The following is a 16,674-nucleotide window of genomic DNA, read 5'->3' as shown; positions in this document are numbered from 1 at the left end:
TTAGGACTGTTTCTAGGCTGTGAATGAATGCTGAGTTTTACCTTCACCAAAGTGTTGTAGCAAAACGATGAAGATGGGAATGTTGAAAACTGCTCCTATGCAGAAAACGCAAGGTAATCTGAAGGCTGAATCCTGTATGCTGATGCGTTTAGGTTGATGGAGGCTGAATGCTCATGCGTTGATGCTCCTAGATGCTGAAGGATGAAACGCGGAGGGTTGAGGTGATGAATGCTTCAATCGCTTATGCTCCTTGTGCTGAAGGCTCCAATCTTTGAAGGCTTGATTGCTGAATTATGATATGAATGAATGGAATGATGCAAAAGCATGCCTATTTATATGCACAAGTGTTGGTCAGGTGGCATTTAATGCTGACCGACTGTAGCATAAAATGCTACACGACTTGTTCATGTAAAATAATGATTTTTAATGCTGTAAATTATGGAAAAAATGCTAATAAATATTCTAAAAATACTAGATGTTATTTGAAGGCTTCTGCAATGGTCTATATGCAATGGATGAATGATACACAATATGTAGAGTGCTTTTTAATGTAAACCCTTAGGTTTCTACTGACTCTACATGCATGAATGAATCTCTTCAAGTGGGTTAAGGGACTTGAGTGACGGATTGACTCGCTATGGCTGAGGAATGACCTACATAGCTCGTACCTGACTTATCCTGGACTTGGACTGAGGATTACAATGGGGTCACGACGTACGACAAATATCATCCTAAAGGATACTAATACTGTACAATGTTGCACTGATGATGATGAGCCATCTTTTCACCATGCACTACAGTGCAGAGTGCATGTGACTGATTGAGGCAGGTATGAGGCTTAGTAGCTTTGATGCAGGTGAGCCTTTTGATGCTACTATTTACAGCCAGGTTATTGGATGTTTCATATACTTATGCAACACATGGCTATATGTTTCTTATGGTGTATCCTTGTGAAGTAAGTTAACCTAGGGACAAAGCATTGGCAAGCTATGAAGCGACTGTTCAAATATCTCCAAGGCACCCAGTCTTATGGGATGTCTTATGCTAGGGGGGCTGATTTTCAGCTTTGTGCTTACAACAATTCCGACTCGGCTGGAGACTTTGATACTAGACAGTCCACGAGTGGATTTTGTTTCTTGCTAGGCAATTCCTTCCGTATCTTGGCTTAGCAAAAAGCAACCTATTGTGGCTACTTCTACATGTGAAGTTGAGTACAGAGCAGTGGTCAACCACATTTGAGTGCATATGGTTGAGGAAATTGCTTATCGACTTGTGTGCTAGCCCGCAAGGTGCTACTCCTATACTGACAGATAAGCTTCAAACTTTGCTCGAGGAAGCACCTTGGTGAAAATAGTTGCCATGTCGTCCTATGAGGGGTAGCAGAAGAGACTAATATCCCATGCATGAAGCCTCTCTCGTACATAGTGATAATGAACCTCTATGTGCTTGGTCTGTGAATGGAAAACTAGATTCCTTGCCATAGCCATTGGGCTTACTACCATTTGGGGATTGATCTACTTTGTACATCTGGATTCTCAAATACTACTATAGGGGGGATTTTTTGCAGGTGTTCACATTTATATAGTGGTAAGTATATAGGTGCTAGGAAATAAAAATGTCTAGGGACACATTGATAGAGTTTTATAGTATATGCTTATAATCGAAGAGCGAACATGTTTAGTAGTTTTACACTTGGCATAAGTTACTATACCAACTCTTTATTGTAAGAGAAACAAAAAATGTCCAATTAATGATAATTGGGGTTTCGATGATTTTTGCTATCAATTGTCGTACTGTTGTGCCTCTATTTTTATGTGTATGTAATCACTTGTTTGCCATCCTCTTCACTCACAACATCAACAATGATTGGTGCTTTAATTGATGAAGATCGTCGTTCCAAAGAGCAGCAAGGCAGAGCATTTGACCTTGACAAAGCCATGTTCATAAAGGGGAAAGGCAAAAGGGTTGTCAGATGCAAATTTTGTGAGAAGACTGAGTTGGAGGCTGCAATGTGAGAGTGGGACATTCCAAAGCGAGATGGCCAAACTTATGGCATGTGAAGCATGCACCTGCAAACACATCCCATTTTTGAAGTCAAAGCATTTTCCCCCCATGTTTACATTGTCTATCTTCACAACAATAGACGAAGGGGTGGGTTTATTAGTGTCCCACAAAATGCAATTGCGATTGTCCATCACACGTGGGGCACAAATAATAGTTCCCAACTGTTGAGCCAAGCTTGGAAGGGCTTCACAAGAAAGTTAACCAGCGCAACCCATACTGGGCATTGATGTTTGATAAGGGCCTGGTAATCCTTTGTAGGATTCCACGGAAACACATGTACCATTTCCCTGCCAAAATACAATGGCGATTTTTCTAGCAATTGTTGTTTGTATGTTGCATAATACACACCATCAACAAAGCATCCACCCAATATATTTTTTGACCATTGTACGACATCATTTGCTAATGGCATTTTCCCAAGTTAAAATAAGATGACAGCACTCTCCGGAAACTTATTTACGTTTGGCAGAATTGTCTGCACCGAGATTTTATATTTGATTGTAGGTTTAGGCTTGTCCCACACAACTTGATTTTCCTGAAAGTCCTTCTATAGAACATCATATAAGTATTGTGCATTGGGATTGTTATGGTGAGACAGAGAAGGAGCCGATTCCTTTAGCATGTCAGAATCTTTAGTAGTCGAAGTGATACACCCACGGATGTAGACTTTCTCATAAAGACTTGATCATGGTTGTCCATGGTGAGAACAGGAAATAAAAGAAACTTGAACAGAAGACGAAAAAAAGATGGGAAATCACAGGGCTATGAACAAGAAAGACGCAAGGGACATCAAGAGGGAAGGGAAGAGATGCAGAAGATGAAGTTGAAAGGCAGCAGGAACCGACGGCGTTGAGAGCAACAAGAACAGTTGACAACACTGATTTCGACAGGAATTGGCGAAGAGACAGACTCCAGCATAGGCTGATGACATGTTAGACTCCAGCGGGAACAATCAGCGAGAGGTTCTGTGGCACACTATCTAGCAAGAAAAAGGCGATGTGTGACGGAAGGTGAAGACAAGTTGGTAGCTAAACTTTGAAGAGGGAAGGTGATGGATGGTAAGATGCTGTTAATGGAACCAGAAGAAATAGACGACGACGCTCACCAACGACGAATCTCTCTCTCTCTCTCTCTCTCTTACACACAAACACTTTTTTTAAGTAAAAGAAACCAATGTTCTATTACAAAGAGCAATGCACATGGGGAAGATGTACTTCGGAGAGAACTCATGCAATGAAGAAAGCTAGAAATAGTGGAAAAAGACCTTAGATTGTCGGGTATCAATAGCCTATAGCTGTCAACAATCATGTAGGAATTGGTGAAGATTGGCACGAATGAAAGCATAAGCATCTAGAGAAGGTTGTTGAAACATAATATGGTTCCTAGCCTTCCAAATAGTCCAGAGTGCCCAGTATCTCATCCAGATCGTGAAAGTGTCGAATCCAGCCATGCAAGATGGAAAAACACCAAAAATTCAGAAGAGTTTTCCTCCTTTGAAGGATGGAAAATATCCTTGGAAATTTTGAGTCAGTGCTTGCAAGAAAGTCATGGATTCTGTGCAATGCCAAAGAAGATGCGGAACGGACTTTGCATGTCATCCACATCTACAACATCTATCACTGGAGATATGTCGTTATGCTAGAAAAGTGGAAATTGGATGTATCCCCACAAGGCATCTCCATAAGAATAGCACCATTTAGTATTCTTATGCATTCCCCATAAAGTATCAGCATGAGATTGGATCCACGGGGAAGGAAGCAACAATTTGTACACATTACTTGCTGAAAGCACATCCAATTGAAGAGGTTTGGTATGACCAACAAGCTGCCAATCATGAAGTCTATCCTAATCATGGAGGGGTGGGATGGGTTCAAAAGGCCACAATAGTGTAGTAATAGTTTTCCACATTCGCTTCTGATGCAGTCCCAAGTTATGTTTCAGTTAGGCTTGTGGGAAAGTCAACACAAATCCCTTATTTGTTATGACATCCGCCATAGTGTTAACTCCAATGGAGGCCAAAAAGATAGCCTTTCGTGGTTCTTGTACTGCAAGTGATTGAGGAAACACCGAAGACCAATGAATGCTTTCCAATCGAAGAGAATTCCCAATAGTGCATCTCTACCATGCCATTGGATAGATGACAAGGTTAATTTCCATTCACACACACTTTTTTTTTTTTGGTTTTTTTTTTGTAAAACCAATCTCTCTCTCTCTCTCTCTCTCTCTCACTCACACACACACACACACACACACACACACACACACACACAATTGATGACACATGGCACACTTATCCTATCCTCTCATAAGAGAAGTGTTCACACACATTGAGCCCTGAATTCCCAACAAATCCCCCTTCGGAGCGAAGGTGGAGATGCCTAATAAACCTTAAATAGTCTTGGTTGTTTGGACTCTAGATTGCACCACTTGCTCAAAGAAGACCACAATGGAATGTGAAACTAGCATGCAGAGTGGCATGTAGCATGAAACTACATATTAAAAGGTATTTAATGGAGAGTTACTATTGATTGAAACTACATATCAAAAGGTATTTAATGGAGAGTTACTATCGTTTTCTCACCAAGTCATGGTCTTTGCCGGTCCAAGGAATTCTAATGTCTACCCTTCGTATGCAACCTTTGCCAAATCTTGTCACATCAGCAGTGTTGGAAATCCTTCCGATACTACTGATTTGTCAGCCTAGCACTCCCTTGCTAGTAACATGAATGTTCCCAATGGTGTCGATTTGTCAGCCTAGAACTCCCTTGCTAGTCATGTTAATCAGCTCAACCTCCCTCCCTGCGATATCATGTGAGGGAACAGCCAGCCAGTCAGCTGTTTCCATTTGGAATCCAGAAGAGGGTGACCTGTTCTCAAAAAAAGCCTCCGAGTAGCCATTTGTTCTTTTTGCCCTGCATCTCTGAAGGTTTGACAGAAACTCAGTACGAAGGGCTTTGTGTGAATATATGCTCTCTTGTGTGTGTGTGTGTGTGTGTGTGTGTGTGGAGTGCGTGTATGAGAGCATATCTTGATACAGAGTTCTACACCCACTATTGGGCATTGATGATGTTAGTGGGGATGTCGTAGTATCTAGTCCATACTATGCATAATGGAGTTGATAGTTATATAGTCTTGTGGGTTGACTACCATGAGTATATAACGTGCGCGTTTCTAATAGGTGAATTTGGGCATGTTCTTGGATTCATCTAGGTATATATTTGTTCTTTTGAGGGGTTTTGAGTGAAAGCCTATGTAGAATCACTTAGTGTAATGTATGCATTGAATGATATTTTGTATGCACCGCTTTTTTAAAATAAAAATCTTGTCTTTCTTTTCATAAAGAATCATTCTCCAGTCTGAATACTAACTATTGCTACCTCTCTTGTGGTTTGAAGGTAGAGTTACTCCAGAGAGTGTCATTTTTAGTTTTGGCACAATATTATTGGACTTACTGAGTGGAAAGCACATTCCTCCAACTCACGTGAGTACATGGCTTGTCTTTTAGTTTCGTAAAGATTTTTTTTTTTGAAATCACCTCTCTAAGGGTATGATGGCTGCTAAATCTGGAAGGCTTTTGTTTGTAATGGGTATTCCCTTGCACAATTTATGAGATATGCCCTTTGGATATAGTACAAGACAACTTCTCCACTTCCCATGACTGCCCTAAAACCCATTGGTATCATACACAACTGGGTGCTTGCAGATCCACTGGCCCTGGTTGCCACACTGCTATGCACATGAAAGGTTGTTACCTGAGCTCCTGAGCTTGGAATTAGGGGACCCATACATCAAAATGAGCAGCTCAAAGAACTCCATGCACAATGCTTAAAAGGCAGGAAATTTTAAGCAAACATCAAGCTTTTTTGGCAGCGGTTCATTCCATTGATTGTTATGTAACTGAAGGACAAGAACTTTCCCTAATCTACTTGACAATCATTGATCAACTACACTAAGGACCATATAATGAACAGAAAGCCGAGTTCAATTTCAAACTTCCAGTGCAAGGGGTGATAGGAATTCTTATGAAGGAAAAACATCATCTTACCTGAACTGTCGAACACGATCCTAACACAATATACCATTTGCATTCGCAGCACCATTATTTTGTGGGTTTTTACTGGTTACTTTGCAGCATAGCGTTCCATTTAGAGATGGTAATATTCACCCTTATCAGACTACTTCGACTAGAATTTCTGTGGGACAAGGAAACTTTTTGACATGCCAAAACCTGGAAGATGAGGCATATCTTGCAAGATATAGAAGAGATGCAGCAAACCAAGATATAGAAGAGATGCAGGAAACCAAGAATCACAGTAAAAATTAACTTTCTACAGTAGAGGCTAAGAATGCAAAGCTGCAAGCTAAACATGCCCGAAAGCTACTCATCTTGAAGGCCCGGAAGCTAAGAATGCAAAATGCAAGCTAAACATGCCCAAAAGCTACTCATCTTGAAAAATAAGAAGGCATGTGCCAAGAATAAGGGAATATGTAAGCTCACAAAGATGGAAAATCATTGGCCATGTGTGACTTTCATAAGAAAATGTAGATTTGGAGAAGAGCTTGTTGGTGTGGACTCACACACTCACACCCCTACAGTCCTGCAGATTAGGGTTAGGTGCAGGAAGAAGAAGCTCACACAGAAATGAGAGAGAGAGAGAGAGAGCGCCAAAACACCAAATGTGTGGTAGCCACAAAATGTAAGTCAACCCTTGTATGTGTCTCACATCCATATAATATAGAAGTACAAAAGTTATATGGATAGAGTGTCCTTTCACACTTGATATCCAAGGGGAAAAACCACATGGGAAAAAGTGCCCTTGGTTAAGCCTTGTTCACACATAGCACTACCATAAGTGAGCATATGTCTACAAATCTCCCCTGTAGTGAAAGTGTGAACCTGTACAAGGTAGCAAATCACTCTCTATATGAGAGTAAGCCCAAAGCTTTGTGGAAAGCTTCAAACTTCTCTCGAGGTAAAGCCTTTGTAAATAGATCTGCAACATTATCGTGTGTAGGGCAATAAGATAAACTGATCTCCCTTGCATGTAACGTCTCTCTTACATAGTGACAATGAATCTCAATGTGCTTGGTATGTGCATGAAATACGGGATTTCGTGCCACGACCATAGCACTCTAGCTATCAGTGATGAGAATGGTGGTGGGTGTCTGCTGACACTCACGAAGATCAGTCAATAATCTCCTCAACCATACACAATCTACTGTAGTTGTGAAGACTGCCCTGTACTCAGCCTCGCAAGTAGATGTGGCAACAGTGGGTTGCTTTTTACTCAACCAAGATATGCATGAACTGCCAAAAAAAAAACAATTCCCACTGGTGGTTGCCTGGTATCATAATCACCAGCCCAATCTGAATCACTGTATGCATAAAGCTGAAAGTTGTCCCCCGCCCCCGCGCCCCCGCGCCCCCCCCCCCCCCCCCCCCGGCGCGCCCCGCGCGGGATAGAACAAACCAAGATCCAGGGTACCGTGAAGATAACGAAAAATGCGTTTGATTGCTTGCCAATGCTTTGTGCCTGGGTTGTGCATGAATTTGCTCAACAAAGACACCCCAAAAGATATGTCAGGCCTTGGGTTACACAAGTAAATGAGGCATCCCACTGCCTGGCTGTAAATGCCGGTCTCAAAAGGCTCTCCAATATCATGCATAGTAAGCCGTACAACTGGTTCTACTGGAGTAGAAATGGGCTTACATTCATCCATGTGAAACCTTTTTAGCAAACTTTTTATGTACTTAGGTTGCTGCATAACAGTGCCATCATCTGTATGCATAAACTGTATGCAGAGATAGTAGTGTAAAGGCCCAAAATCTGACATATCAAATTCAGCTTTCAAATCAGCTTTGAAATCTGAAATTTGTGCTTTGCTAGTCCCTGTAATGAGCATGTCATCTACATACAAGATGACTATGAGAATATCGGCACCAATTTTCTTCACATACAATGTGCTGTCAAGCGAGCAGGTACAGGAGGTACAGGTAAGGGTCACAGGTACAGGCCAGAACGTACAGGCGTGCAGGTACAAATGCTCGATGTTTGATGAGCAGGTACAGGCGAGGATGGCAGCCGTCAGACGAGTAGTACAGAAGGCACAGGTGAGGATCACAACTGTCAGACGAGCAGTACAGAAGGTGCAGGCGAGGATGGCAGCTGTCATATGGGCAACACAGAGTGTGTTGCAGACAGTGTGCAGGGTGGCGACGGGACGGAATTGCAGGTCTCACGAGGACAAGCTGGACCTGTAGCCGGACGGAAGTAGGGCGCGCGGTACTGAACTCACGGGGTGGCGTAGCCAATTGGCGAGGTGTCGTTGGAGTTGGCTGCACTAGCTCCGCCGAGAGGTGGGAGGCAGGTACGGGCAGCGATGCCGGGTTGGGAGCCAGCAGCGGGCGGAGGTGGTTCTTGTCAAAATACGCAGTGGAGATGATTACAAAATCTGAGATCACAAGAGCAAGTAGAGTGCAGAAAATAGACAGCACAAGAGAAGGAGAGAGAGAGGCGTGTAACTCTTCTCTCTACACAAGATCCCGCAATGAAAACAAGATACAATAGGTGGGGGGCCATGGGGCCATTTTATATGGCCCCATGAGTGCAGTCGGCCAGTAGATGGACAGCCGACAAGACATGAAACTGCCAACACCAGAAAAAACATCAGTCAGCCAGCATATCATAGTCGGCCCTCACACATGTGCAGTCGGCTAGTAGCAGAGAGCAATTGGGACTGCTTGTGACCAGTCGGCTAGTATCTGGTACAGTCGACAGGTCCTACACTGCCTCCCACACCGTGGAAAAAATAGGAAAAAATGGGGAAAAATACGAGGAGTGAGGAAAAATGATAAAACACCTACAAAGGGCGGGCACACCCACAACAGAGGCCCTGGTGTCTGATAAAGACAGGAGATGACTTCTAACACCCTCTCTCAGCTCCTGGCTGTGAAATCAACCCTAGGGAGCTAGAGTGCCGCCTGAGCGTAGCCTGAGGTAGAGACTTCGTGAAGAGGTCCGCCGCATTGTCCTCCGTTGAACAATAAAGTAGCAAGATGTCACTAGCCAAGATCTTCTCACGTACAAAGTGATACTGTATCTCTATGTGCTTGGTCCGGGCATGGAAGACGGGGTTCCGAGCAATAGCTATACAACTCTGGTTATCACACTGGATGACTGTGGGCTCCTTCTGTGGAAACCTAATCTCGCCTAGCAGCCTCCGCACCTCGCAAGCAGCACCACAAGCTGCCCGGTACTCTGCCTCTGTCGAAGACAGGGCAATAGTTGGTTGCCTCTTACTGCTCCAAGAAACTGCTCCTGAGTCGAGGGTAAAACTGTAACCTGAAGTGGATCTCCTCCCCAATCTGAGTCACTCCAACCTTGGAGTCTGACTCCATCCCCTCCTGTGTAAAAGAGTCCTAGATCCTTCGTACTCTGCAGATACCGCAAGATTTGCAATCGTGCGTTCCAATGAGACTTCAATGGCGTCTGCATAAAAGAGCTCAACAGCCCCACGGAGAAGCTCAAGTCCAATCTGGTGTTCAGCAACCATATCAATGAACCAACCAACTTCCGATACTACGAGGCATCAACTAGCTCACAAGGATCATTAACAGTTGACTTTGTGTTCGGGTCCATCGGTGAAGTAATAGGCTTGCAGTTCTCCATCCCAAAGGCCTCAAGCAACTCATGAATAGACTGTTGCTGAGAGACAAAAAACCCCCTTTGGGTCTACCAGATCTCCAATCCGAAAAAGAAGTGGAGTAAGCCTAGGTCGGTCATCTCAAACTTCTAGGTGAGTGCAAACCATCCACGGCTCATGTGACAATTAATGTGGCGAGTGGTCTTTTTATGGCACCTTCTCTAAAGACAAGGATGGTAATATTTGATAAGGAACTAGAGACCGATGTGTGTATAGGCCCCTCAATAGCCCAGCCCTCTACAAGGAGAATGGCCAAAGAACTAGATTCTTGCTACGCCGAAGACGATGATCTAGAGGAAACAAAGCAAGCACAAATGGAAGCATATGCTAGAATGGCAAGACGTGGTACTCCCCTCACCCTCTTCACACTTACAAGGTAATACCACACAACCATAGCACTTCATGATGTTGGAGATGTCTTTGAGCCACAACAAAAATCAGGGGGACATTTATGTTAATCTATACATGAGTTGACTCATTGGTCGAGAAATAGCTCACGAAGCACCTCTCACCTCTATTCCAAAGTAAGAGTTTGTGGTTGACAAGGCAGCCTTCGTTACGCCAATGTGCTCCATATGACTGTCGGTGAGAATGAGATCATCCACATAAAGGATGATAATCGTAACCATGCCATGTTCCCGAAAGAGATACATGTTGGGATCTGCAACCGATCTCTGAAAACCAGTCCGAACAAAGAAGGAATCAATCTTCTGATTCCAAGCCCTGGGAGCCTGCTTAAGACCATACAAGGCTTTACGTAACCTGTAAACCATCCCTTCTGATCTTGGAACAACAAAGCCTGGAGGCTGCTCAACATACATCTCCTCCTTCTGCAGGTCACCATTAAGGAACACAGATTTTACATCCATTTGATACACTGGCCACCTCTGAGAAGAAGCAAGGGCAAGAACGGTCCGAATGGTGGTCATCCGTGCTGTCGGTGCAAAGGTATCCTCGTAGTCGATGCTTGGCCGCTGAGCATAACCTTTAGCCACAAGTCTGGCTTTGTGTTTGTCCATCGACCCATCTGACGCATATTTGGTCTTAAAGACCCATTTGACACCAATGACTGACTGTTTCGACGGCCTCGGTAACAACTCCCATGTTTTGTGCTTCTCGATGGCATCAAGTTCCACCTGCATGGCTTTCCTCCAAGTATCCTGTGAAAGGGCTTCCTTCACGGAAGTGGGCTCCTTGTCCCGCATGATACGAGACATCAAAGCATAGTTTACCTGAAGAAGCTCCGCTGTATTGCTTTTGTTGTGGACTCTGTGCGATCTTCGAGGGCCGTCCTCTGTGGTCCACTCGGAGGGTAACTCCGTGACACCTTGACTCCCGAAGGGTGTCCAACAACCACCTGGGTACTCGAACAGATCGTGGAGCCTCGTGCTCTTGTGGGGGCTCTACTCGAGTTGCGGGCTCAACCTCCTGTACTGACTGAGGTGGATCAACTAGAACAACAGTCTGGGAATCATCATCAGACTCTTCTGGATCTCCAAGAAGTGGCGGCTCCTCGACAGTGGATATTGGAACATGCTCATCAAAAACCACATCCCGGCTGACAACAATCTCATTCCTATCTGGATCATACAATCTGTACCCCTTGGAAAGAGAATTATACCCCACAAATATAAGCTTGCGGGATTTGGAGTCAAGCTTCCCCCTCTGCTTCTTCGGAATATGTACATACGCATCACTCCCAAAAACACGGAAGTGCGAGACATCAGGTTTCCTGCCAAAATATGCCTCAAACGGAGTCATATTAGGTTTTGAAGTCGTTGGAGACCGGTTGAGGGTATGGACAGCCGTTGCCACAGCCTCTCCAAAGTGGACGAGGAAGATCACGATGCTCTAGCATGGTCCTCGCCATCTCCACCATAGTCTTGTTTTTGCGTTCTACAACTCCATTCTCTGAAGGCGATCCTGTATTGGCCAGTTCCCTCTTGATGCCACGATCTGCACAAAATCTGAGAAATACATTCGAGGAGAATTCACCCCCTTTGTCAGCCCTGAGAGTCTTTACCTGCAATCCAGACTCTTTTTCCACCATCACGTGCCAATCCTTGAACCGTGCAAAAGCTTGGTCCTTTTGTGAAAGAAAGTAGACCCACGTGAATCTGGTACAATCATCAACAAGCAGCATAAAATAGAGAGATCCTCCCATTGATGATGTCTGCTGGGGTCCACACAAGTCAGTGTGAATCAACTCCAATGGTTTTGGAGTCCACCTGGAAGCCTGCTTTGGAAAGGATTCCCTGTGCTGCTTACCATGATGCAAGAACTGCAACGTCCTTGCCTGTTGCCAATATGTGGCAAGCCAACCACCATCTGGTCCCGGAAAGCTCGCTGCAGTGCATCCACATTTAAGTGGCCAAAACGAAAGTGCCACAGATCTCCGACCTGAGAACCTGTCAATGAGGAAAGTGCAGAGAGCTTATAGATACCATTCTCCACACCGCCTTCCCAAACAACCTGGCCAGTCTCACGGTCACGTAGAGCAACTGAATGCTCCTTCAATTCCACCCGAAAGCCAGTCTTGCATACTTCATGCATTGACAGAAGATGAAAACCAAGAGTAGGGACATAAAGAACACGGGAGGCATGCTTGCCTCCCTTGCCGTCGGGAATAATCTCCATCCGGCCCTCACTGTGAATCGGAATGGTGGAGTTGTCGCCAATGAAAATGCGACTTGACTGCCGTTTCAGATCCAGAAAGAAGTCACGGGACGGAGTCATGTGCCTGGAAGCACCACTGTCAAAAATCCATTCCTGGGTATCCTTTGCGGTGAAGCCAACTGCCTCCTTAATCATTGCAGGACCGCTCGGCCTTCAGTTTCTCTCGTTCTGTTTCAGGCTTCTTCTCAGAAGACTTCTCCGGTGAAGCCTTCCCTTTGCCCTTGTTGTTATTCCGGCCTTTCGGCCGTTGGCCAACTAAGGCCTCCGAACCTCCGCTGTGAGGAGGGTTCGTGAAACGTTCCTCCTGGTCTAGGACCATAGGCACAAGCTCCTCCCAGGTAATGGTGCTGAGCCTGCCACTAGTAATCAAAGAGGAGTAGAAAGCGGAATACTGAGCAGGCAAGTGGGACAGCAAAGTAATGGCCATATCTTCTGATGATATCTCCTTCCCAGCCTGGAGGACTTCCTGCTTAAGGGTTCGTGAAACGTTCCTCCTGGTCTAGGACCATAGGCACAAGCTTCTCCCAGGTAATGGTGCTGAGCCTGCCACTAGTAATCAAACAGGAGTAGAAAGCGGAATACTGAGCAGGCAAGTGGGACAGCAGAGTAATGGCCATATCTTCTGATGATATCTCCTTCCGAGCGTGGAGGACTTCCTGCTGAAGGGCATGCAGCTTGTTAATGTGCTCCCGCATAGTCGACGACTTTGCAGGGTTCATAACCCGCATCTGCACTTCCAAGGAAATCCTCTTCATGGGCGATACCCTGTTATAAAGAGAAGCCAAGTGCTGCCATATGCCTCTAGCGTCATATGCTTTACGTGATTGATTACTTGTGGTGTGCAATTGAGGAAGATAAATGACCGGACCCTGGCGTTGACACAATCCCACATCTGTGCCTGTGCCTCGCGGTCCTTCTTCATTGACAATAACTCCCCTTCCTCTGCTTCCGGCCGTGGAACCCCGATAACAATGAAATCAGCAAGGTCATATGACTCCAGCACAGACTCCATCATCACCTTCCAGATGCCGTAATTGTTCCCGTCCAACTGACGGTCCACTGGGAACGTGGGGAGAGTTGGGATCTTCACATGCTTCTCGACCATCTCTAACAAATCTGCCATCGCGGGAATATAACTGAAATGAGTGGGTGGGTGGGAAAAAAACTTTAAACCTGCAAGTGGCTGTCCAGCAACTTAGCCCGCCTTTCTCTTGCTACTTCTCTTCCCGAACTGTCCCTAACAGTCCACCAATCAGCAACGTAACAATCCCCCTGTTGCTCAGAAAACTCCCAAGATCTTTCAAGAGCCTAGGGCTCTGATACCATGTCAAAATATGCAGCGGAGATGATAACAAAATCTGAGATCACAAGAGCAAGTAGAGTGCAGAAAATAGAAAGCACAAGAGAAGGAGAGAGATAGGCGTGTAACTCTTCTCTATACACAAGATCACGCAATGAAAACAAGATACAATCGGTGGGGGGCCATGGGGCCCCATGAGTGTAGTTGGCTAGTAGATGGACAGCCGACAGGACATGAAAATGCCCATGACCAGAAAAAACATCAGTCGGCCAGCATATCATAGTCGGTCCTCACACGTGTGCAGTTAGCCAGCAGCAGAGAGCAACTGGGATTGCTTGTGACAGCTCTGATACCAATTGTTGGTGTGGACTCACACACTCACACACACAGTCCTGCAGATTAGGGTTAGGTGCAGTTAGTATACCACACTCCAAAATATCAAGCATAGGGCTAATGAGTATGGCGGAGAGGTCTCCCTCAGCTACGTCATGTGGAAAGGTAACTTGAAGGCGATGGAGCATGTTCTGGATCTAGAGCTGATGAGGGGATCGTGGCCGACGCATAGGGGGTTGGGGGTGTCGGGCACGTTGGAATGCAGAGGCCCAGTTTGAGGTAACTCCTCTCGCGTGAGGTGGATCTGCAAAACAGCTCAAGGTGGGTCCACGTGATCCACTGTTTGGGTGTCCTCCTCTTGGGTCCGGAAGAAGGTGGTGATGGTTGGTTGGTGAGGGAGGGCTCGGGGTGGCTGGGTCGGAAGCTTTCTAAAGCAAGTGTACCCGTGTCTGTGAAGCTCGAGCAGGAAGAGCCCTAGGTAACACTAGTCCGGGAAGTAAATGATCCTAGAGAGTGTCGAATCCCTCCCGCGGATCTCATAGTATACTGGGCAACGACATATGTAACGCTCATGTGGCATAATTGGCAGATCCTCCCCTCCTCAGGTCTCCGCATGAGCTCTGAAGCTCTGAAGATGCGCTCTGCCCTTACTGTCTCCACTCTAAGGTGGTGGGATGAAACCCGTATCTGGCCAATCGCAATCCACATGGCATGGGACATGTAAACACGTAGGTAGCCTGGCTGATGGATAAATCCATCTTCAGTGATCCCGAGGAAGTGATCTTTGTAGAAGTGCATCTTCGGTGGGAGCTCCGAAGGTGTGATCCATGTGTAGTGGGTGTAGAGGCTAAGAAGATCCAACCGGATAATCGAGTTGGTATCCTCATGAGAGAGCTGGAGAAAAGGGGAGTCCAATTGTAATGAAGATCCATCCGAAGCCCATATCGTGAGAACCAAGTGGAAACTCGAGTATACCATACTCCAGGCTGGCCCTTGAGTGCAAGCTGTCTGGAGGACTCTAGGGCAAGCCTCGGGTACCTGGGGGGATCCATGTGAATGATGTGATGGAGGTATGTGTGACTGTCTGGAAGAGTGCGTCCGGTGCCGTGGGGCTGCAGCAAACTTTGCTTGGATAATCTGGTGTGGGACTTATGGTTTGCTGCGGATCATACGGGAGAACATCATGATTCATGATCTAAGGCCTCTCAACTCGCTGCCAATCCTCATCAGATAAACGCGAGAGAGAGTTCTATTAAACGTCTTCAAAAGACCATAAAGGTCTCAGAGGCAAAAGGTTACAAAGTTGTGTTACAAATTTTGGTAACAGATGAACTGAAATGTGGATAAAGAAAACTTGTCTTGCTGGTGTGAGCTTGAGGAAGTGCTCTTTGTAGAAGCGGGATTTAGGGGGTAGCTCCTCTGGACTCAACCATGTGGTGTGGGTGTCTTATCGAATCAAATCTGTGGAGAGAGGCAATTGCTCTCAAGGCGAGAGAGAGGCAAGGCCCAAGGGCAGCCCCATCATGGGGAGGTATATAATAAAGTCCTTTATGTGGGATGTGAAGGCTGGGGGTCCACTGTACTCCTCCCTCCTAGTGCGGGAAACATGTGAATTGGGCCATCTAGACATGCCATTGTAAATGACCAAGTTATGTGCCGCACCCATGTCTAGTAAGGCTCTGCCGACTGCTGCGAATCCCATGTCCTTTGAGGTCATATTGGTGCCCATTTTAGTGGGGTCAAGCTCATACATGATGGTTGGGTCCCGATCAGTCATATGGCTGAGATTGGAAGCTGTGTGTCTGTGGTTTGAAGTCAATGGGATATCTCCTTGTGTGGAAAAATCCGCAATGTCACTGTAAAGTGGCATATACGGGGAAGAGTCCTGCAAGGAGAATCTAGATGTGTTTGGTGGGAAGTAGCATACAGCAATGTATAAGCTCTGCTGCCTTTTCGGAAAGCTGAGCTTGACCCACATGAATCTAGCTTCCTCATCCCTTTTCACTACTGTTACCATATGGCTGAGATATGCAAACTCCCATGCGAAGACCTCTCTCCAAACTCTGATGAGTCTCAGTGTAGAAGACCAGTTGTCTCCCACTGTATGTTTCCATAAAACCGCCGGGAACAGACCATAGTCACTAGTGTCCCGTTGCAATTCCACACTTCTATTGTCAGCATGTCCTTTGTCCCATAGACCTCACTGCCATCATTGGTCCCTTTCGGTGATGATTACCCTTCCCTCTCTATAGAATGCCCATTTACTGTGAGCTCGTGCTTTTTGGACCTCTGCCATGTGCTCTTTCCTATGTGCTACCTCTACACACACACTTTTTTTTAGTGGAATTACCTCTACACACACACACACACACACACACACACACACACACACACACACACATACACATACATACATACATACATACATACATATATATATATATATATATATAGAGAGAGAGAGAGAGAGAGAGAGAGAGAGAGAGAGTCTACTAAAGACCCAGTGGGCCTATGAGACCAAAGTGATACAATAATGTCCATGGCATATCTCATCATGGAATGGAAAATAAAACAGAAAGAAAACATAAACATAGCTA

At 45.4% G+C, this 16,674-nt stretch overlaps 1 protein-coding gene across 3 annotated transcripts in view; it reads left to right on the top strand.

The window, feature by feature from the left end:
* Nucleotides 1-16,674, top strand: part of LOC147619801 (serine/threonine-protein kinase BSK1-like) — a 113,178-nt gene that overhangs the window by 49,174 nt on the left and 47,330 nt on the right. For all 3 annotated transcript variants that reach the window (XM_086825639.1, XM_086825637.1, XM_086825638.1), the window contains exon 6: nucleotides 5,460-5,545. In XM_086825639.1, the coding sequence (XP_086681765.1) occupies nucleotides 5,460-5,545 (86 nt within the window). The remainder of the gene's footprint in view (nucleotides 1-5,459; nucleotides 5,546-16,674) is intronic.

The sequence above is a fragment of the Cibotium barometz genome, chromosome 32 (genome assembly GCF_041138505.1).
Source record: "Cibotium barometz isolate CiBa-2024 chromosome 32, ASM4113850v1, whole genome shotgun sequence".
Lineage (NCBI taxonomy): Eukaryota > Viridiplantae > Streptophyta > Polypodiopsida > Cyatheales > Cibotiaceae > Cibotium > Cibotium barometz.
The sequence above is the reverse complement of the archived record's forward strand: the minus strand, read 5'-3'. Positions and strand labels throughout refer to the sequence as shown.